The following is a 21,843-nucleotide window of genomic DNA, read 5'->3' on the forward strand; positions in this document are numbered from 1 at the left end:
AGGTCAGAAGAATGTTGTGTTGCAGTTGTTGTTGACTTCTGCTTGCAACATCTGTCACCAGCACTGGAAGCAAGCTGCATTCGCTGGCAGCAGTGGTGCAGTCTTGGCTAGCTGGGAGGGAATATCAGGGCTCCAGTGGTGGTGACTCTGGTCCCCTGCGGGCTGACAACATTCTACAAACCTTAGCCCTTTTGAGACCCTTTCAAAACCTATTAGATAACTGTAACTGGGGTACAACTAAAAACAAGCGAGATTTTAGAGAATGACATTTTGAAATTACATGGGCTTTAACACAAACACATTATTCTACCTTCCGTTGTGCTACAGAGGCTGCAGAAATCACTCTCATTTAAATTTACATTTAAATAAACTTAAAATAACAATATCATCCCAGAACCAATTAGCATTGTCAGGTGGCTTCTATATTGTGAAAATGAAAAGGAACAGAGTCTGTTTCTGCATATGTGGCATAGTAAAAACATGTTTTTTTGTCACTTTGGGAAAAACTTATGTAAATAAATGGAATGTGTGTTAAATAACTGTAATATGATGCTCAAAAAGAGAATTAAAAAATGTAATATCTTCTGCCTGCCAAATGATTCTTCTTAATGTAGTAGTGTTGGTTTTTGCACAACATTATAAACAAGGAATTATAAATCCTTTACTCTTCTATTTTCCCTTATGCATAAATCTGCTAATTTGTAGGAGGTTCGTTGAGGCATGCATGTGGCTGGGCTATAACGTGTCTTGTAGTGTTTAAATGAGGAATAATGGGTATGCATACCTCTTGTATAGTTGACACCAGCCATACAAACATTTTTCTCTAGATATCTGATGTGATGATGTGGAAATAAAAAACACAACAATCCTGTATGATTAGAGTTATTTTAAACATGGAGTTACTTTTAGATACAAGCATAATTATTTAAACACTTTTCATATTTTATTCAACAATGATAACTGAGGAAAGATATTATTATTTTTGTCCTGTGTGTCATAAATATCCAAAACCATGCAAATTGACAGCTTTATATCTTTTTTTACACAGAAAGGTCTATGGATCAGGGCAGTGGACAAGATTATGGTTATATAATGTTTGTTAAAAATCATTTCTACATCCATTTATGGCATACTGTGAGAGTGAAGATGGATCTGTGAAGGAGTGTATGAACGAATCTGACATACAGGATATGCACCTTACACTTTACACTGAGTTTGATGCATCTGGCCCCTAATCCCATCCATTTTGTTTGGTGCCTAAACCTAACCAAATATTTATCATAGCAAACATCTGCTCCAGAAAAACACGTTTTAGCCCTATGAATTTAATGTGGTAGGATGTCCCAATAAACCACTTTCTACCAGATTGAGTACAACTACTTAAATTTCACTACAAGTCGATACTAAGTACTAAAACGAGTACTTAACTGTGCTTCCACTACCACTTGTTGAAAAGTAAACTCCTCATTAAGCTACAGGATTGTTGTGAAGATGACGAGAGACACAGGCAGACCTTGATTGTCCAAACAGCCATTGGGACACAACTGAAGACTAAGACTTTCACACTAGACAGTTTACACTTGAACACTGTTTCCACCAGCTGTTACAAATTTCTAGTCTCTGACAGTCTGGAAGGAGCATGCACCTGATGACTGATGACAAGTTCAGATATCAGAAAATATCCAACACCTTCTGAACCATACCACAATTACCTACTGATATATATTATTTTAAGACAAAGTCTTGTTTTAGCAGTAATTGAGCAGATTGGGCAGGTAGAAAAAAAAATGTAACATCAGCTTTGTGATGTATTGAGGAGAGCAGAGGGAGAAAACTCAGAAAAGGGGCCTGACTGGCCTGATAATCCTCCTGTGGTTCTCTTGGCTGTAAACAGTTATTAGCCTGTAACGTGCCAAAGCCTGACTACAATAGCGTCATAGGCAACCCTAAATTATAGGCTATGAGGCTGACACTGCAGTCTAGCATTGTGTGAGCACTTCATCAGCACCACCATACAGAAGCCATGATAATATAGCTATAAATATATTATATGTCTTGTATGTATTTATATGAATAATACTTTGATTTGGGAAATCAAGCAAGACAAATTGGGAATAACTAGCACATAAGCAAAACCAATGTTTAACTGTCCCCATAAGATTTCTGGCATCTTTCCAAGTGTGTCATGGGGTGGGGACATCAAGACGTTTATATACATTGTGACCATCCGTATACTGTATACTGTATACTGTAGGGTGGTTAGGACTTTTCTTCCTTTAAGAAGGCTTGACAGAGAGGAACAGTGAGGAAAAGACAGAAGGAAAAGGATGCATGTCTGTGTCTTTAAGAGTCCCTAGGCCAGGGCAGAATGTTGGGAAAGGCGCCCAGTGACTTTCTCATGACCCCTGAGAAGAGGCCTTCTTCCTTCTGGGTCCATGGATGGAGATACATCCCTTCATACCATACAGTACATGTCACGGCTGGCGCTCAGGCCTCAGGTCTCACTGACTGTGTTTACCTGCACACAATCATCTAATTGCCATTCTCACCATGAGAACAATTCACAATCACAAGAACACAGTCAATCATCTCTAAATAACATACCACACTTTATATAGAACTATTTAAGTTTCTCCAATGTCACTTTCCCACAGTTTATCCCACACTGAGACTAAAAGTTTGAATGTTTGCAGACTTAAAAATAGTATTAAGTCAGTGAATGTGGGTCAGGAGTTGCAAGTTGTCAAACCTCTGATGGTTGGCCTGAACATGGTCTTTAGAGGTCTAAGCAGCCTTTCCAATAAAATGCAGCTAAAACTGCAGTGCTCCACATTCTTTAATCTCATTATATTACCTTAATTAAAGTCACATTCACAGGATTAATGCTGTGATTAAAGTGTTTACATGACCTCAGGCTTAATTCAGAATCAAACTAAGACTGAAGAATCAATGAACATGTGAGATCCTCTGTTTGAAATGAAAGTGGACTTTTCTTGCTGAAAGTTCAATTAAATGATAATTATAAGATGCAAAACAACCACACAGAGATTTAAAAAAAAATTACCACAAAGGGAAAGTTAACCCCCAAAACATACACAACTTCTACAAAGAGATGCAGCATTACGGGGAGGAAAATCAACCCCCCAAAAAGCTGAATTTCTACAAAGAGATAGAAAATTACCACATTGCGATATCCACAAATGGAGATGGAGAATAACCAAAAAGACGCAAAATGTTCACAAAGAACTTTTAAAAAAACAGACATGCATAACACAAAAGCTGTGAAAGCAAGAGATTCAAAATTTCAACAATGGGATGCAAAAGGTCCACAAAGAGATGGAAATTTACCAAGAAGATGCAAAATAGTTACATAGACATCGGAAATCTCTAAAGAAATCTAAAATGTTAAAGAAACACGAATTGACCACAGCGAGATGTGCCTGCCTTATGAAAAGACGTGGGCATTAGTGGGTATCAATGATAAAGGAAAACATGCCAGTGTGGGTCCTACTGAGGGTTTGGGAAGGGTTTCACTGAAAATGAGGGACGAGACTGATAGCAGTGGCAAGATTTTTCAACTGGGTGTAATGTCTCTCACAGGGTGACAGCTCTCTCTTTATTCATCATTGTGAGCCTCAACCTGCACTATAATCTCCCGTCAGGTCCTTGTTCGCCTGGGCCTAGTACAAAGTACCAGTGGGTGTAAATACACAGGATTACAAGAAACATTGGCACAACTGCACACTACACAATTGAAAACTGCCTTGCCAGGAAAGCGAATAGTGTGCAATTTTTCTGTGCAGTATTTCTGTGCCATTGTGTATGTACTGATAAATCTCTCAATCTCCTTCCTCAAATCAAAATTGCACCAGTTGCTAGGAACACATACATGAGGACTGTGAGCTTAACCCCTGCTGTAATCCCAGCTCAGAGTGGAAAGGGGCTTTGCCGCACATTTATTTGGTATTATTCTAAGAAATAGGCAATTAGAGATGAGGCTATAGTTGTGAGTTGAATGGACTGCATTCCATGGCTCTCCGTTTGGCAGTCTTGGAGGACGCATATTTTGTGATGAAGAGCGGTCATGGTAACAATAGGGAGTGAAACAGGAAGCATCCAATGTTGTCATAAATAGAGTATGCCAGCATACCAAGCAATAAGACATGTTAAGTTATATCTGGGGATGGATCAGTGCCCTTAGTGGCACAATGTTAAAATAATACATAGAGCTAAAAATAATTCCTCTAACCACTGAGCGTTGCCATTTAAAAATCAGCAGTGGCAGCACAACTTTCCACCCACCCCCAATCCACCCCATCCCAATGGAGCCTTTGAAGCTTGTATGGATTGACCTTGTTAAATAAGTAAAGTCCATTGTGGGACCCACCTGGAAAACAAATGAAGATGTTCCTCTGGCAGATGGTGTGTCCAGAATACAGAAAAGTAATTGTACAAATGGGTGGTTGAGGCTAATACATTGTTGTCCATGAACAATTGGTTGTGATAAGAGATGTGCAGCTTCAACTAACAACTTTGAAAGCTCACAATCACTAAAACAAAGGACTAATGCCAGGACAAAAACAGGACCTCTTTCCGTTACAAACGGTCCATTTTACTGGAGCTGGCCATATCTAAAAATAGCACACATTGGGGTTGTCCAGATTTCCACTTGAAGGGGCCAAAGTGTCAATGCAATCACTCAAACATTTACTGTACAACTGTGCTGGAAAACAGCTTCTGAACAATGCAGTGTTTGACTCAGCTAAACATAAGAGACTGTATATCGATGGCTCACATAAACAATTCAGTTTTACTGCACCGGATATTAGTAAGCAAAAACACTGTCTGAGCCATGTGTCAAATAATGCTAGAAATAAAGATTAAATTCTCCCAGAATGTGATTTCTAGGTCAACTTGTCCAATGCGAAATGGCAGATGGGCAACTTCATTTAAACAATTAGAACAAGGACCACAATCAAGTACAGCTCTCATTAAGCTTAGGCTAATGTAATCAAATTAGCAGATCCAAATGCTACTTTACTGAGACAATCTTAATGGGATAAATAAAATGCTGGCAGGAAGGACAAATATTTAGTGTCCAACTCAATTAAGAAAAGTAACACTGATTCCAACGGAGAGCAACACTGTAGTTCAGGGACTGGTAAATGTGAATTTAAACTGTGCGTGTGCATGTGTGTGTGGTAATTATAGGGAATTATTTGTTTAATTCATAGGCTTTCACTAGTGTGTAGAATAAAGTTTTGCCCATTTCACCGCATTTCCAGCTTCAATTTTATATTGTAAGTAGTATTAGTGCGCAGACAAAAGAGCAAAAGGCTCAAAAATCCATAGAGCTCTTAATTTGAAATGAAGATTTATGACATCACCAAAATGCATCCAGCTCCATTGCTCTGTTTTTTTGTTTTTTGTCTTTTTGTTTTAAACCAAAGCAGCAAACAATGTCTCATTTTGTTGTCGGACAGCATTTGCTCACTTCCTGCTCTGACACACTCAGCTCCATGCAGGGACTCAAGGAGCACACGGCTTTCCTGCCACCACAGGGTGCCATTCAAGAACATTTCCGCTCTCCGTCTTGACCCCTCAGTGTTTTCAGGACACACCTGCAGGACAACTGATTTGAGTCAAACACAGAGGTCAAGGTCAGCTACTGTGCTTGTGTTGTCCTGTTGTTGTCTGACACTGAATCACCGCCCCTCCACAGAGACTGATCTGAGGCTTTCCTAGGAGGCTATTACTACCAATCCCTGTACAAAATGCCTTAAAGATGTATAAACATGTAAATGCCATCAGGTCTGGGTAGTGAAATGGCAGCATTTCTCAGGTACAGTAATACCCCTGCCTTGGGGTCTAACAAGCCAGTCTGAGATTGCCTGTGTCAGCGCATGTGATTGTTTTGGCAACAGCGCTGTAAAGCACACACAAGCTTTGGGCACTCCCGAGCAAATTAAGGCGCAGAAAATAGGCCCCCCCCTCCCTTAACTTAAATGGATATCTGCTGTTTTACAATGTGGGAGCAGGAGACTTTGTGAAAGAGGTCAAGATAAAACTAAATGTTAGACCACCTATGACAGAAATGCAGTTTCTATTCATACTTGGGGTTCAGCTGAGACATGAGGAACGAGGAAATGATGATTCACACGTCCAGATAAATAAATATAAGGATACAGAAATTCTCAAGCTGCCATTTCAGGAGGATGGTTTTAAATCAGAAGTACATGCCTTCCATTGGATTACTTCCACTCATTAAGTCTAATGGAGACTAAATTTAGATAGAGTATCTATCTTTTGAAACAACATGACAAATCCTTGTAATGTTCCTGGGAGATGTAAAACGATGCTTCCCTCTGGGTAACATTTTTTTTTTTTTACCGGAATTAATCATTTAGAACTTCCTTAAAACATTTAAAAAATACTCGTGCAGCTGCACTGTGCCCCAATTTCAAAATCAAAGAAGACAGCAGGGGAAAAGTAGGCTGCATGTATACTGTACAGCTAGGAGTGAAAGTAGGAGTTTAATAGATTGCTAGAGAGAGTCATGGCTGAGCTGATGTTGCAGAAGCCATAAAGGGATTACTCTTCCCTGGAAGACATTATCATGTGTAACACACTTGTTTCAAAATCCTGTGAAAAACAAACAGGTGTTTGAGCTTTAAATCCATCCCTTCATGCTGTGGCCCACACACAGGACAGAGCTTTTTCCTGTCACTTGCTCATTAGTTATTAGGTTATGACTATTGTCAGTGCACATTTAATGTGCAATGCGTGAAGATGTTTTGGAAATTATAATAAGAAATTGGTTAAAAACATGGATATTATAGATCTGTGATGAATGAATGTCACCCTGGGGCACATCATTAGCCCAGTTAAAGCTCCTATATTTGCATTATTTAAAAAAATGTGAAACACAATGTATTATTTGGTGTGATGAGCTCCTTACTGACCTGACAGCCCCCAAAGAAAGGTACATGAGAGCAAAGTAAGTTTCCTCGAAGTAGCACAGCCCTCCATGGTCACAGTTTGCAATCCTCCGTTTAGTACAGGCTCCAGAAGAACTGTGTTTCGTCTCAGTCAAAGCTCCTCGAGTCGGTCAAGTGCTTTTCCTTCACTCTCCCTGCAGAGCCGGAGAAAGGTAAGGGACACTTCAGGTGAGCAAATGTGGAAGCCGTCTTATTCCACGGCCGCAGGAATCCTCTTCCCTGACTTGGCAGTGAAGATGGAAATAAAAGTGTAAACTGGATCACCACCTCTGACACCGATGATCATCCAAGACTCGTCTTCTCCTTCTATTTAGGGCTCGGCTGCGTCTAGAATTGCCTCCTTATCGACACGGCGGCGAGTTCAACTCTGCAACTTGTCATCCTGTGTCTTTTCCTGAGAGAGCGGGGAGGGCGACGTAGAGTTAGACATAGAGAGCGAGCTGGCGTCAAGAGTATTTCCATAGCAAGAACAAGTTCCGCCAATGACGTTTAAAAATTAAAAGCCACTGTGTATGAACTTACTTCTGGTAAAGGGATAGAGAGATCCTTCCGCTTTTATTTTAAAAGGTTCGCATTCTATGGTTCTTGTCCTGTTTTTTGAAATTGACGCACGTGCCGTACACCTGTTCGTCGGCTTGCAGCGTCACGTGCAGGTGTGAAAATGACTTTTTATACAAAACTTTAGATTATCTTTTACATATATTTAAATTCATTTAACTTTAATTGTAAAAATCTTTATGAAGTTTTTTTTTGCATCTTAAAGCAACGACTGGCTCCGAAACTAGACACAGAAACGCACACGTTGTCACGACCAAAAGACATAGCACAGCAACTCTCATTTGGAAATAATATTAGAGCGGAGGTTACAAAGGGGTTCGAAAGGGTCTCAGGTGCAATTGTTTCCAATCCCAATGCTCGTGGGTAGATTACCAAATAGGCCCACCAGGCACAGACCCATGGTCAGGAGCCCACTGTTCCAGTGAAGTGAGTGCTAATACTTCTTGTTTGAAAGCTGTAGAGCCCAGTTAAAAGACATAAAATGACGTAAAATAATTGAATAAATGTCCATCCAATATGAGACAAAAAAGAAAAACCATAAGATACGCAAATTTAGCTTATAACCAAATGACCAAAAAAAAATTGATTAAAACAACTGAATAAGCACTGAAAATGACTACTAAAGATGTGATGGCTTTATTTGTAATGGGACCTATTTTTTCATGATCTGTACACGCCAGTGCTCTAGTGTTAAATAAAGAAAAGAGCAGAAAACCCTAAAGAATAAAATGCAGCATAAATATCTCAGCCAAGATATTTTTGAAATCAATAAAATCATAAGATGTACAATTATGTCAATAAGCACCATCCTGTACTTGAAATGGCTCACCATTGACCTGTTATGTCAGTATGTATGCCAAAAAAAAAAAAAGATATCGATAAAAGTATATGCAGAGATAGTTGTGCACAATATCCCAGCTCAAGCCTTTTCAACAATAAGCCTATTTTCAAACACACACAACTAAAGCTCCATCCTTTCCCCCAGTTGGCCCAGGAAAATTTTCTGCTGCTGTTCTATCATGTGTGAAGAGGTATGGGTCTGAAAGCACAGCAACAGACTGGACTCAGCTTGGCATGAATTCCCATGGTAAGCTTCCCCCCACTGATGTAAAAATATGGGCTGACCTGTGCTCTCAGTGGTGGTCAGACCCCTTTAATTTATCGTGTAAGGTAGCCCCAGTTGCCTCAGCAACAAGGTTGAGGCTAATGTGAGAGGACTGCTCAATTATGAGAGATGAACAAGGGTCATTCTTGTGATTAAATCTAAAGAAGCAGGGTCCAGTCCTTATGGGCTATGATTTTGTTGTGTTGTTGTAAATTTCATCCCGCAGCTGAAATCTACAGCATTCAGAAAATAGCTGTCAAAACAGGCTTGTTTTTATTTTCATGCAGAAATCATTTGAGCAGGGCAGGGAGGCTAATACTGGTTTCTGGACCAGACTGCTCTAATCCAAATAGACAAAACCAAGTCTGGTCAAATGGGGAGCAAACCTAAAACCTGGAGACTAAATTGAGCGCCCATGCCCCTCAATGATCTATGTTAGGATACATCTCTTTTGTAGTGTTTTGGTTTCAGTTTATCGTCAAAAGAAAGCAGTGAGTATAGTGAGAGGTTAAGAGGTATCAACAAAATACTATACATGATGTAGGTATATCCACCTCATCATTTTCCTAGTGGCCATATCATCATGATCATATCATGATATCATATCATATCAGTCTTACATGTGGCCACAAGCAGCTCCACAGGTACAGCTGGGGTTGGGGTGGGTGAGTTCCTCCTAGATGAAATATTCAAAGAAGCAGATGAATCAATACGTCAATATGACAATAAATTAAACAGGATATTGATCAAATTGTCTAAAGAAATTCTTTCAAGCAGAAATACCAGTTGGAGGTCCTTAACTTTGAACTACACATCAGTTCTATAAACAAGGACTTCTGAAAAATGGGTTCATCCATTCATCTCTGGACTGTTTTTACTGTAATGCTTTTATTTGCTGGACTATTAAACCAAACCATCACATGGCTGCATGCAGTTCATTCAGAATAGAGCAGCCACAAACACATAAATATGACCATATTACTGCAGTTCTTAAATTTCTTCACTGGCTCCCAGTACAGCACAGTAATAACTTTAAAACCCTGTTGCTGGTTCTAAAAGTATGTAATGTTTTCTAATGGTCATTTTCAAATTCTCCTCTTTATTCATACAAGGCCTTTAATGATCAATCTCCATCATACTATACCATAATATCAAAAAAAAAAAAAAAAAGCTTTGAGTGCAGGTCTACTTGTGGTTCCCACCATCTCCAACAGTATAATGGGAGGCAGAGCCTTTAGCTTTCAAGCTCCTGTGCTGTGCCACCACCTCCCAGTTCAGATTCACAACACTGAAATCCTCTCTAATTTTAAGAGTAGGCTTAAAACTTCCTTTTCTCTCTAATTAGCCTGTTTCATATATGAACTCAACGTCAATGTAAAGAGAAATCCGCCTCGGACATAGTCTAAAGTTGCTTTTCACGCATGTAGCACACAACAAAGTATTTTCTGAGTCAGAAGCATTTTCACAGGAGAAATTCAGCTATTTTCAGTTTTACTGTAGTTATAGTACATCTAAGCCATGTATCAAACCTAGGGGTTCGCAGTCCTGTCATAGTGGTGCTTCTCCCGCTCTCTGTACCTCCTATTGTACAGTTACTGACTTACACCGCTCACCTATCTAATCAAGGCAGATGGTCGTCCACGCTAGTTCTGCCATTTTTTCCTGGGAGTTTTTTTTCCTATGCACTGTTGTCTAGTGCTTTCTCAAAGGTGGTTTGTTGGTTTTCCCTACAATTCTGTAAGGTTATAAACTTACTGTTAAGTGCCTTAAGATGACTTTGATTGAATTTACATAGCCCTAGTTTATAACTAAACTGAAATTAGCTTTTATGTTGATGTGAAGCACCTTGAAATGTAATCACACATTAAAAGTGCTGTGCATATAAAACTGATTTGATTTAGCTTTTAATTCGAAACACAAATTTAAGTTTTTCTGTTGTGGCTTTTATGGATTTTATTGATAAGTGACATTGATTTACAGGTCTCTGCACTACTATGTGGGGATTTTCAGAAATGGTTATCTGAGGCCATCTCCTGGCCACAAGGGTAAATGGCACCCTCCAAATTAGCATCCACACTCAATTCATTCTCTGAATTCAAAGGTGGTTCATTTTTTTTATAAGGAAAAAGGCCCAGTGTCAGGGAAAAGCTGTACTCCACTATTCATTAAAGGGCTAAATAGAACTATAATATAAATTACTCAAATTACCCCTTTATAGCAGGTGTTTACAATCCAGCATTAGTGATTTCTGTTTGGCACTAAACAGAAGTATTAACAATGGATTTGAGGATAGTCCAACACCTTGGTCCACAACACATTGGACAACTTAAAATCAAATAAAAAAATATTTAAAGTCAACATCTGGTGAGCTGCTTAGTAAAATTCACCTAAAAGACACAATGCAGATGCTGTGAACATGTTTTTCCTGTTCTGGTGGTTAAAAAAAAACAAAGAATTCTCAATTCTACACATGCACACACTTCTTCACCTAGGTGAACCTGGATATCAGTATTCCAGCAGCCGTAGCTCCTTCTAAAAGATAAGACAAATTACTGCTCGAACAGAGACACGGAAACCTATTTTCACTGTGCGGCAAATGATAGCGAGCGCCTCATTTATTGGTTTTTAAACATGTAAACATACAAGACAGCGACTTCCAAACAATCACATACAAGACATGGTGTCAACCAATAGAATAGAAAATATCATATTTATCTTTATATACTGTATACCGAAACAAATGAACATTGCAAGTTTGCAAAAGCAGGAATGCTTGAGAACATCAATATTCTTAAATATATATTATAGGTATATAAGGTAGATTTTATACACAGACACAATATGGGCTTTTCCATTGTTTCATTCTTCTGCACACAGTCCTTTTCTGGCACATTGCACATAACCTCAGGAATCATGTTCATATAGGATTCAGTTTGATCATTGGTCAAAAGTGAGTTCAACAACTGCAGCTTAAAGTCTTTACCTGACTGAAGTCAAAGATCAGTGCTCATAGACCTGGTTCATTTCTACAAGCATGCCTGCCTATTACTGTACAAATACCAGAAATATCAGGCCAGTGCTGATACGCAGCCACAGCTAGAGATGCTCCTATGCACCACACACCCATACATATTGGTTAACAATAGATATTTACTCTCCAGTGGATATTATGGTTCATGGTGGTGGTCTTCGACTTCCCAGAGAAGCCCATCAAGGCCACCCAGTAGCTAGAAGAAGTCTCACTAATGGGCTTTTTGGGTTGGAGAAGACGCACTGTGTAGTGGCCTTTAAAAGGGAAACTTAAGGGAGCTTAGTGTTGTCATTGAAAAATGTGCCAATTTGAGTTCCTCCCTACAAAGAGCCCCCCAAAAGCCAATGTTTTCTGTGAGGCCTTGTTTGCCTCTCCTAACAGTATACCTCTGATGATTCATCACATAAAAATCACACAAAAGGTGAACGACTAATATCCATGTGAATCTGGCAGGATGGCAGAATATCAAGCAAAGACAAAGTTAATTACAAGATTTTGCTCGTGCCTGAGCAAAACTATGAATGTCACAGTTCAAGCATTTAAATGTAGACTGGAGCTATGAAAACAATGCAACAGAGTCAACAAGACATAACCAAGACAGAAAAGGTGCATTCCATTAGGTCATACCAGTGTACTGAAGGGCAAACAGCTGCCATCACTTGAATTTCATAATTTCATATTTTCACAGCTTGTAAGTGTGGAAAAGAACCTTTATGACCCTGACAAGGTGTCTGAAAAATACTTTCATTAGCTGATTATTTACAATGCTGCTGGCATTTGTTCGACCTGCCACTGGTTCTTTGCTTTTGTTCCCTAAATTTGCTTAGAAGCATCTCTAGCTGTGGCCCATTCCCACATGAGATAACTAGACATGAATCAACCATTACTCTTAGATACTTTGTGAATTCAGGTCCAGACCTCAACAGTCAACATAAAGGCAGTTTAAGAATCAACATACACTGTGGTCCACTTGCTGCCTTGTTTGCTACATCCTACTGAGGTAGACAGATGCATACTGCAGTAGTCACCTTCCCAACCCTCACTCCCTGATGAGGCAGTATTTATCTACACTAAACAAGCAGCAGAAACCTTTGTAGTGCACATTAGCCTAAAATCTTAAGTATATATTTCTTGGGTGTTGCAGCTCTGTAACACTTAAGCTACTGTTCCCATGTCATTCATTTTACAGGGATCTATTGAAAAGTCATTTCCAAGAGCTGAAAAGGCTGCAAAAATATGGCAGACTCTTGCACCCACCCTTGCTTTGTAACAGAATTGGTCACCTTTCACGTTGCCTTGCTGGCTCTAAGATTATACCTTAATTTAGTAGAAATCGGTTCAGTTATGATGTTTCTTTGTTGTTGTATTGCAGGGAATAACCGACAGCAGTTTCGACACACTCCACCAGGGAGCCTGCAGAAAGGAAGTCCAGCTCCACCTCAATGAATTTTATGTAAATGGCAAAGTGTTGACAGGAGTCCATGCCTCCCTCGCCGCCCTGACTTGTGACGCCATGGCAGCAGTTCTCCTGCAGAAAACGCGTCACAGCGGAGGGTTCACCATGGATGTGGTGTTTGTTAGAACCCTGAAAGTGCTGGAAGAGACACTGTTGTATGGTCCTGTCCTCGGCTATGCCCAGGTAGCAGTAAGTGACTTTAGCCCCAGTCCTTTCACTCTGTCCAGCTCCTTCTCCATCATCCTTACTTTGAGCCCCATTTTCTGACTTGCACTGAGGTACACTATCGTTTTCGCCAGCAGCCTGTAGAGTGGTGATGTTACATGATGAGACAGCCTCATAGCCAATAGCATAGAGTCCATACGTCCTGGGGATGTCCCCAGGAAGGAGGTAGTGGGATGTGCCTTTGCTGCAACCTGCTGCTCTTGACTGTGCTATAGCAATCCAGTCCACCTCCATGTGCAGCTCAAGGCAGCGTGCCTCACTGATGGTGATGTCCAGGAATTTGTAGTAGACATTCTTCCAGTTCATCTTTTGAACTTTGGTCATGATGATGCGGCCCTCAGGCTTCTCTGGGTTGAAGTACTCGCGAAGCCTCTTGCCCAGCGGGACCTGTGAGCTGATTTCAGCATAGTGGTAGCGCACGTCCTCACGCCAGCGTGTGTTGTAGCCCACACCAAAAATGGCCAGTTTGTTAGAGAGATGCAGCCGTGAGAACTCAGTCCACGTCTGAAAGTGCTCCCATTTTAGCTGGACTGACTCCAGGATGCGTATCACAGTCTGCATCATGTCCCTCTTTCTGCACAGAACCCAAGAAACATAGTAAAAGACATGGTTTCCATGTTAGCCAGTGTAAAACAAGCAGCTGCCAGGCAAGATAAGGAGCCAACGAGAGCTACAATAATTGAAAAATTTTTTGTACCTCTGCCCAATTTATTTATTTCTTTTTTAGTCTGCCCAGTCACCAAATGACAATAAAAACTCTCATTAAGGGTAATTTTAGACATTACAGGCGACATACAATATCATAAAATAAAATATTGCAATTGGATATAAAGCTTTACAGTACTCTAAGTTCCAACAGTCTGATCATTTCATGTTCAATAGACAGCATGGGGAGAACATGCAAACTCTAAACAGAAGGGCCACAGGCAGCTGGGGATTCAAATCAGGGACCTTCTAGCTGTGAGACTTCAGCACTGACACACTGCCTAAACTTAAATTTACTTTCTCTAAATCACAAAGGTTTCCACTTCCAACAGCTTGTGTTGTAGTCGTATACAATTTGTCTTGAAATATAGAAACTAATCTTGTGGAATGTGCTTTTTCCTTCGTAGAGAAAAAAACAAAGAAAGGCTTAAAGGAAACCTTCACTGATTTTGAACATGCTTCAAAGGTACATGTATATAAATGCCATTAAACTTCCCGTTGACTTCCCTGTATCAAAAAAATCTCTCTACTTCTTGCCCATATATGCCTCCAGATGACAAAACTTGAAAGGAACCTTCAGTTCAGATTATGTTATCTCATTGTTCCTACTATGGAGTTTGCAATCATGGTCAATCTACTCTTCCATAGCTCCTCCAGATGACATTATATGAATTCCTGATTATGAAAAACTCCTCTGGGTGATGTCATCTGGAGGAGTTCTTCCAGCTAGAAGCAGAGGAATATTTTAATATAGTGAAGTCAGAGGGAAGTTTAAAAGAATTTATGTACATTTACACCCTAAACTGAAGCCATAGAAAGCAAGTTGAAAACTGGTAGAGTCACCAGTCACCCTCCATCCGAATGGAACGTTTGCCTGGACATGACAAAGATACCAACTCTCTGTTTACCAAGACGAGTAAGGTTAGCCTTTGACTTACTGGGTTTGCTCTATCAGCTCGGCTTGAATCTGTAGAGCTCTGTTTTTAGGCACATGGATGTCTTCTAGAAGAAACAAAACAGACGATATTAGTTCAAACCCACTATTCTTGTTTTAATGAAAAAAACCTGCGACTCCAACATATATTTGACACCTGCTTTCTGTATAAGTGGAGCTTCAGAGGCAGAAAGGCAGCTCCCTTGTGGAAGCTGGCTGATCTCATGTGGATGCTGATCACTCAGTAGCTTGGACTGTGTAAATTATATGTTCTGTATGTTTACCAAGTCTCATGTTTATTATGATTAATGATGTATTCGTCTTTAAATAGCTCTATGATTTGCAACCATAATAAAGTTTCAGTATAACACATTAATTTGGTGTTAACATCCTATATTTATTCTTTCCAATTTCCCTGGTGTCCGACAGCTGATCCAGACTATGACTTATAAAAATAATGGATTAGAACACTTCTGCCTATGTCACTTCCAACCCTAAATATTCTACAGTCAATAACTTATTTTTAACACCGCTCACCAGTCTCCATATCTCCCTCTTGAAAGGCGGAGTCCAGCACTTGGCTGCACCAGTCCTCTTGGGAGTAGTCTTCCAGGGTGCTGCCATCAGACTCCATCTCCTGATACAGGCCACTGCTGTTGATCAGCACTGGGGCACAGCTCTGGGAGTCCCAGCCTCCCTGTCCAAACACTTTCTCCAGCTGCTCTATGGTGTAGCTGCTCTTCCTCTTGCCGATGCCATGCTCCTTCACGCGGCTGTAGCAGCGCCGCAGCGTCTGTTTATAATAGGAGGAAAATTCAGTTTTTAGCTTTGTCAGTTTTAAAGTATGACTTTTCCCCCCAAACGGAATATATGTACAAGTACTTACATTTAAGTATTTGCTAATAACAAGTACTGATGCAAATGCTAAATTATTTTGCTTAGTACAAGTTCCTGGACAATAAAATTCTCAGTGCACTCCAGTTAAGCAAATCCTGTTCTTTTGTCAAAACAAATCTTTAATAAACAGAGCACCTTACGCTGGAAAAAAAAAAAGTTTTACGGTGAAATCCTGGATGGAGAAGCACAGGCGACACAGGAATATGAAGTTAAAATAACTTTCTGAATCAAAACAAACTTCAGGTAATGTTCTGGTTACTATATATAATCCTTTTTTTGATCGCGGTGAGTCACAAATATTAAACAATTTTAAAATATTGTTGAAAAACCTGTATGACTGCTGTGATAGTCTTAAGATCTAGTTACAGAGTTTGCATTTACTTTTTTCCTCATCAATTATATATATATATATAAAAAAAGAGCTCTAAACCACAAACATTCACCTCTACCTACCTGTGCACAAGTGTTATGAGTATGACTACGAGTACAAGTACACAAAGGCAGGATCAGGCCGATGCGAATACTAGCATTGGCCTCAGAACATCTCTTTTGTTGTGATAAAGATTAGTATCTGAAATATTGTTACATTTATAATATGATTTAGCATTTTAAACGGTCCTTTTTTTGAGACAAAGTAACATTAGTAAAAAAAAGTTTAAGTTCCACATAACTTCAAGTAGCGTAAACATATTTAAAATGTGTAAAACCCCAGTACTATTTGCAAATATAAACCTATAATGAGCCTGCTTCTTCCTGCAGTCTGAAGACGTGCAGTTTTGTTTATGGGTAAACCTGTAAACTGGAAGCATAGGAATGAATATGAATAGATAACCTAACTATCTGTCCAGGGTGTACCTTGCCTTTCACCCAGTGTCAGCCGGTATTGGCTCCAGCACCCTGTGACCCTGAATAGGATAAGCGGTTTAGACAATGACCCTAAATTAAAAATGATTAAATGTACTGTAAAGGGCCACCTGAGAGCCTCGGGAAATGGACTTCTTAAAAACGGTTTAAATACAAAAATGGAAGCAGTCTAAAGATTCTCTCAGGGGGGTATTTATTCAAAGACAGGAGCTGCTGGATGACAATCATTGCTAACGACGTTCCGAGCTCTTTGGATAAAGGTGATAAACTGAACAGAACTATTGGAGACACTGGCCAGGACATTCAAATCTGACCTCTTTTTGTCTAATGTGTTTGTTTCAACTAGGGTCAGAACACTAAACTGAACTGTGATTGACAAAGTTTAAAGAGCTCTAGCGAAAGACAAGAAGATACAAAACAACTCCACTATTCAAAGTTTACACACTTTTTACAACAGATTTGCTGAGATCTTAGAATGCTTTCCTGTAATCCTAAGGTTTGCACAGATAATAAAGCAAGACATTTAAATTCTTTAGGGGGGTGGGGGATTCAAACCTTCTATCTGAAGTGGCAGTGCTAACCACTCCAACCCTGTGCTTCCCTCCGAATATACATACATATACATACATGAATTAATTTAATAGTGAAATGTGAGGCACCCATAAAGCAGATTCTGTCCTTTTTAAATGAATAATTCTGTCACTATCATTGAAGTTACCATTTTTTCCATCCTGTAAATATTAAATATGTTTTTAATATGCACTGGACATGCCTGGTAAAACTTAAACCAACAATCCAAAACTAAAGTTTATGAACAGATGGTAATGAAATATAAAGGCTGATTCATCATATAAGGTTACAAATCATTTGGTACAAGGTAGTTTTCCTACTGAATTAATATACCTACAGTATAATACTGGCCTAGTGTTGGAATTAGTCTTAATGCTTTAAAGATTCAACATCATTTTCTTTTTTCTTCTCATAATTTTGATAAAAATATCAAGCCAAAACCTAAAGAAACTGCTTAAATGTACATTTATTTCAGAAGATTGATATTTGAACAGTGCTGTTCTGTGTGCTTTAAACAAAAGAGTATGAAAAAAATATAGGCCTATTATAATTTATTATTTGGGAGGTTGCACAGAAAGACAACGAAAAGTGGAGAGAACAACTTACTTTGCTACATAGATAAAGAGCATGGACTCTCCAGTTATCTCTGGTTACTTTAACTTTTTTCAAAAACTGAAATATTCCTGGTTATTTGTCACCCACCCATGACATGATGCTAGTTAGACCCGTGGACAATCTGGACTGCAGAAGCCAGTAAAAGTGTCTCTGGGTATAAATCCTACATCCCATAGAGGGAAAAACAGCAGCTTTACACACCTGCCACCACTGATGTCACGCTGTCCAGTTAGTCTGACACACACACAAAAGTCACTGTTGGTTACACGGAGCATGAATCATTTCAACGATTGTTTCAAACTAGACCAAATTGTGTGAACATGTTGAACATAATTTACCTCTATCTAGTAATGTAACACATTATATATTCTCTTGTTCTTCCATGTAGAGGCTTGGTGTCATTACCTTACTAAGGTGTGTCTTTATTTATCACAGATTATAATTGGACTTCTTTTTCCGAGCCTCTCCTGCTCCTGGATGGCTATAAACCACATGAGAGTGCATGAGAGCAGCTCCAGCTCAGTCTCAGAGCTAAAGGTAAGGGTCCAGATGATGGAGGGGGGGTCGTGTACCGTTACAGCCAGGGCTGTGTCCTCATTACCTCCTTACCTTCATCCTCTCTCTGCACTGGGACGGGGTCCTCTCGTATCCCAGCTCCGACAGGGCTCTGGACACTCGCTCGTACATGGCAGGACCGGGGGCCTTACCGGAGAACACGGTGCCCGCGACCTCCAGCTGCTGCATCCTCGCCTCCGTGAGCCTCTCGTTGCCCCACACCGCGATAAGGGCGTTTGTCTCAGACGGGGTCCACGACATCCCTCGGCAAGCCGTGAAGCTGTTGGAGGAGGATGAGGCCGCCGTCCTGCCCGCGGCCCCCGAGCCCACGTTCAAAGGCGAGAAGCGGTTAGGTGTCGAGGGACTAGACTGGTATTGATTACTGTCACTCAAATCTTCCGACTCAGGGGATGGCACCTCAGTTTTCGGTATCTTTAACGGCGTCGATATCTCCGGAGAAGGCTCCGTGTTACTGGACGCCGCCATGTTGCCTCTGTTGCTAAGGGGAGGAGGGGAGGGCGGGGTGACGTCCCTGGCTTTAGCCTAGAAAGCATGAAGAAAAACACGACATGGATTCTGGAAGAATCTACCACAACTTTCTTATATTAACAATAAAGGAGCTAATAATGAATCCAGAAAGTAGTGGTACTACACATGATTACTGAACGGGCTCACAGGGGGTCACCTCCGATGGTCACAAGCCCCTGAAGTTACTGTTTATAGGTGATGGATGAAAGGGCTGTGGTGAAAGACACAACAAAAAAATTATGACCTGCAACTATTTAAAGGAGGAGCAAAATTACTAAAATAGTATTTACTTATTTTCATAATTAGGGGTGATAAGTGTATGATGTCCAGCCAGCAGCAGCAGATAAGTGACGGCGTCAAGTTGTTACAAATGACAACAGCCCCTTTCAAATGTGCATTGAGCTTACTTGAATATATTGAATGCAATAATGAAAAGATAAAAGTTTTACAGGAAGCAGGAATTACAGGAAAGGAGGTAATGTTGTTCAAAATAGGATTCTGATCAGTCCTGTGGTTTTCCTGCTTTATTTTAATTTTCATAGAAATGGTTGGTTATTTTTATGATCATTAAGTTGTTGAGTTCAGTTTTGGATATGGAAGATGTTTTTGTATGACAATCCTATGCGACAACTTACCCCATTTACCAATTGTGTGTGACAGTTTACCCCCTGCTGCTGTAAGTTTTCAAGTTCACACTCTGAAGTTAATGGCTAATAACTGCACTGAATTATTATCCAGCAGTCTGTTGAATGTGAATTGTGTACCCAAGAACAAAGGCTTTCAAAAGGCATTATCAAACCTGGTTTGACAGATGTAATGGGCGGTTCCAGAACACTGTGACTGGGAGAGCTTAAGGGGGGCTTAATTAGTAACAGCAGGAAATAAACATTTTCCACATTTACATTTAGTCATTTAGCAGACGCTTTTATCCAAATCCACTTACAAGTAGAAGGCAAGCAAAAACCTAAGTCAAGAAGAAAACATCAAATCAAAATCCTGTCAGAAGAAGTGTTTAAGTTTCATGAAATGCAAGTACAAGAAAGAGTAGAAAAAATAGATTTAAGTGCATAGGAAGGTATGGAGGAGTGTTTTGAATATTGGGAGTGAGATTGCTGAGCGTGCAGAGTTTGGTAGCTCGTTCCACCATCGTGCAATCACTGAACTGAAGAGTTTTGCTTGGTGTCTTCTGTGTGGTGCTGGGACCACCAGACTCGAGGCAGAGTGATCTGGATAGGAGCGATTGTAGACCTGAATGAGGCAATTAAAGTAAGCAGGAGCTGTTGAGTTGACCACCCTGTAGGCAATTTTCCACTGAAAATAAGTAAATATGACAACAACATCAGTCTTTCAACTAATTCATACCACATCTTTCATATCACTCATTCTTGACAAAGTTGTCTCAGTGTAGAAACTGGGCGACTGTCGGTTTGCTTTACAGAGAAGCATTTAGTTGAATAAAGCATTTTGTTTTGTGTCAGCCAAAACAAATTGGCAAGCAACACATTCTAAACATATCATACAGATGATTGTTCGGCTTAGAGACAGTGGCACTAAAGAAAAGACAGGAGGCAGAGCTGGAGGTAGCAGAGCTTAAGATGTTGAGGTTCTCTTTGGGAGTGATAAGGATGGACAGGATCAGGAATGAGGACATCAGAGGGACAGATCATGTTAGATGTTTTGGAGATAAAGTCAGAGAGGCCAGATTAAGGTGGTTTGGACATGTTCAGAGGAGAAATTGTTAATATATTGGTAGAAGGATGCTGAGGTTGGAGCTGCCAGGCAGGAGGTCTAGAGGACGACCAAAGAGGAGATTTATGGATGTAGTGAGAGAGGACATGAAGTTAGTTGGTGTGAGAGAAGACGATGCAGAGGACAGGGTTAGATGGAGGCATATCATTTGCTGTGGCGACCCCTGAAAGGGAACAGCACAAAGGAAAAGAAGTACATATACTGTAGATGATGGGATCTTCAAAGTGGCAACAGTATCACAGATTGGTGAACCTCTGCCCATCTTCACATTCGAGCAGCTCTGCCTCTCTGAAATGCTCCTTTTATACCCAATCATGTTGCTGGCCTGTTGGCAATTAAACTAATTAGTTGTCAAATGCTCCTCCATTTGTTTTTTTACTTACAGCAATTTGTTTTCCAGGCTTTTGTTGCCCTGTCCCAACTTTTTTGAGATGTGTTGCTGCAATTAAATTCAAAATGAGCTAATATTTTCCATGAATTAATGCTAGCATAGTTTGGAATGCCAGTATTACAATATGTGGTAAATGTTAAGATATGATTAGCATTCTGGAAACTGCAGTATGCTTTTCACTAAAAGAAAGTATTGATAATGAAGAAAGGAATATATAGATATACACATAGACCGTGATTACAGTTGTTACTGGAGGTATCCAATCCTGGGAACTATATATTTTCTAGCTGCACAACATAGATTTTGTTACTAATCTGTTGTGGGGTATGTACACAGACGGTGTAGTACTGTGTAGTAATAGGTAGTTAAATTATAGATGCATTAAACATACTGTCTTTATTGTCAATATGGGAAATTTGTTTCTGTCATTTCTTGTGAAAGAAGCCAACTGACAAAAGCCTGTCGGTAGACAGGGAATCTGAAAATCTATACTGTTTTGTTTTAGTAAAACTGTGACAACAAAAAACTTGAATTACTCCAGTTTCAGTACATATGAAGTTCTGTACCTCTTTGTTGTTTCCCATTAAAGCACAAAGGGTGCAAAGTCAACCAGGACTCAGTTGTCAGAAGATGTGAATGAAACCTATTATTGGATTTTCAGA

At 39.9% G+C, this 21,843-nt stretch overlaps 2 protein-coding genes across 2 annotated transcripts in view; both read right to left on the reverse strand.

The window, feature by feature from the left end:
• The window catches only part of esama (endothelial cell adhesion molecule a), a 60,816-nt gene extending 53,416 nt beyond the window's left edge, over positions 1-7,400 (reverse strand). Inside the window, exons 1-2 of the mRNA XM_067494352.1 lie at positions 7,266-7,400; positions 6,963-7,132 (exon numbers count right to left, since the gene is read on the reverse strand). Of these exons, the coding sequence (XP_067350453.1) occupies positions 6,963-7,029 (67 nt within the window). The 5' untranslated portion in view covers positions 7,030-7,132; positions 7,266-7,400. The remainder of the gene's footprint in view (positions 1-6,962; positions 7,133-7,265) is intronic.
• A 3,852-nt stretch (positions 7,401-11,252) lies between these two features.
• Positions 11,253-19,041, reverse strand: LOC137109203 (myb/SANT-like DNA-binding domain-containing protein 2). Its single transcript, XM_067494747.1, has 4 exons — positions 18,568-19,041; positions 15,550-15,805; positions 15,017-15,080; positions 11,253-13,947 (listed from the first exon to the last, which is right to left on the reverse strand). Exons 1-4 carry the CDS (start codon positions 18,997-18,999, stop codon positions 13,035-13,037), a joined length of 1,665 nt encoding a protein of 554 aa, XP_067350848.1. The 5' UTR covers positions 19,000-19,041; the 3' UTR covers positions 11,253-13,034.
• Between the last annotated feature and the right edge of the window lie 2,802 nt (positions 19,042-21,843).

The sequence above is a fragment of the Channa argus genome, chromosome 24, assembly GCF_033026475.1.
Source record: "Channa argus isolate prfri chromosome 24, Channa argus male v1.0, whole genome shotgun sequence".
NCBI classification, from domain to species: Eukaryota; Metazoa; Chordata; class Actinopteri; order Anabantiformes; family Channidae; genus Channa; species Channa argus.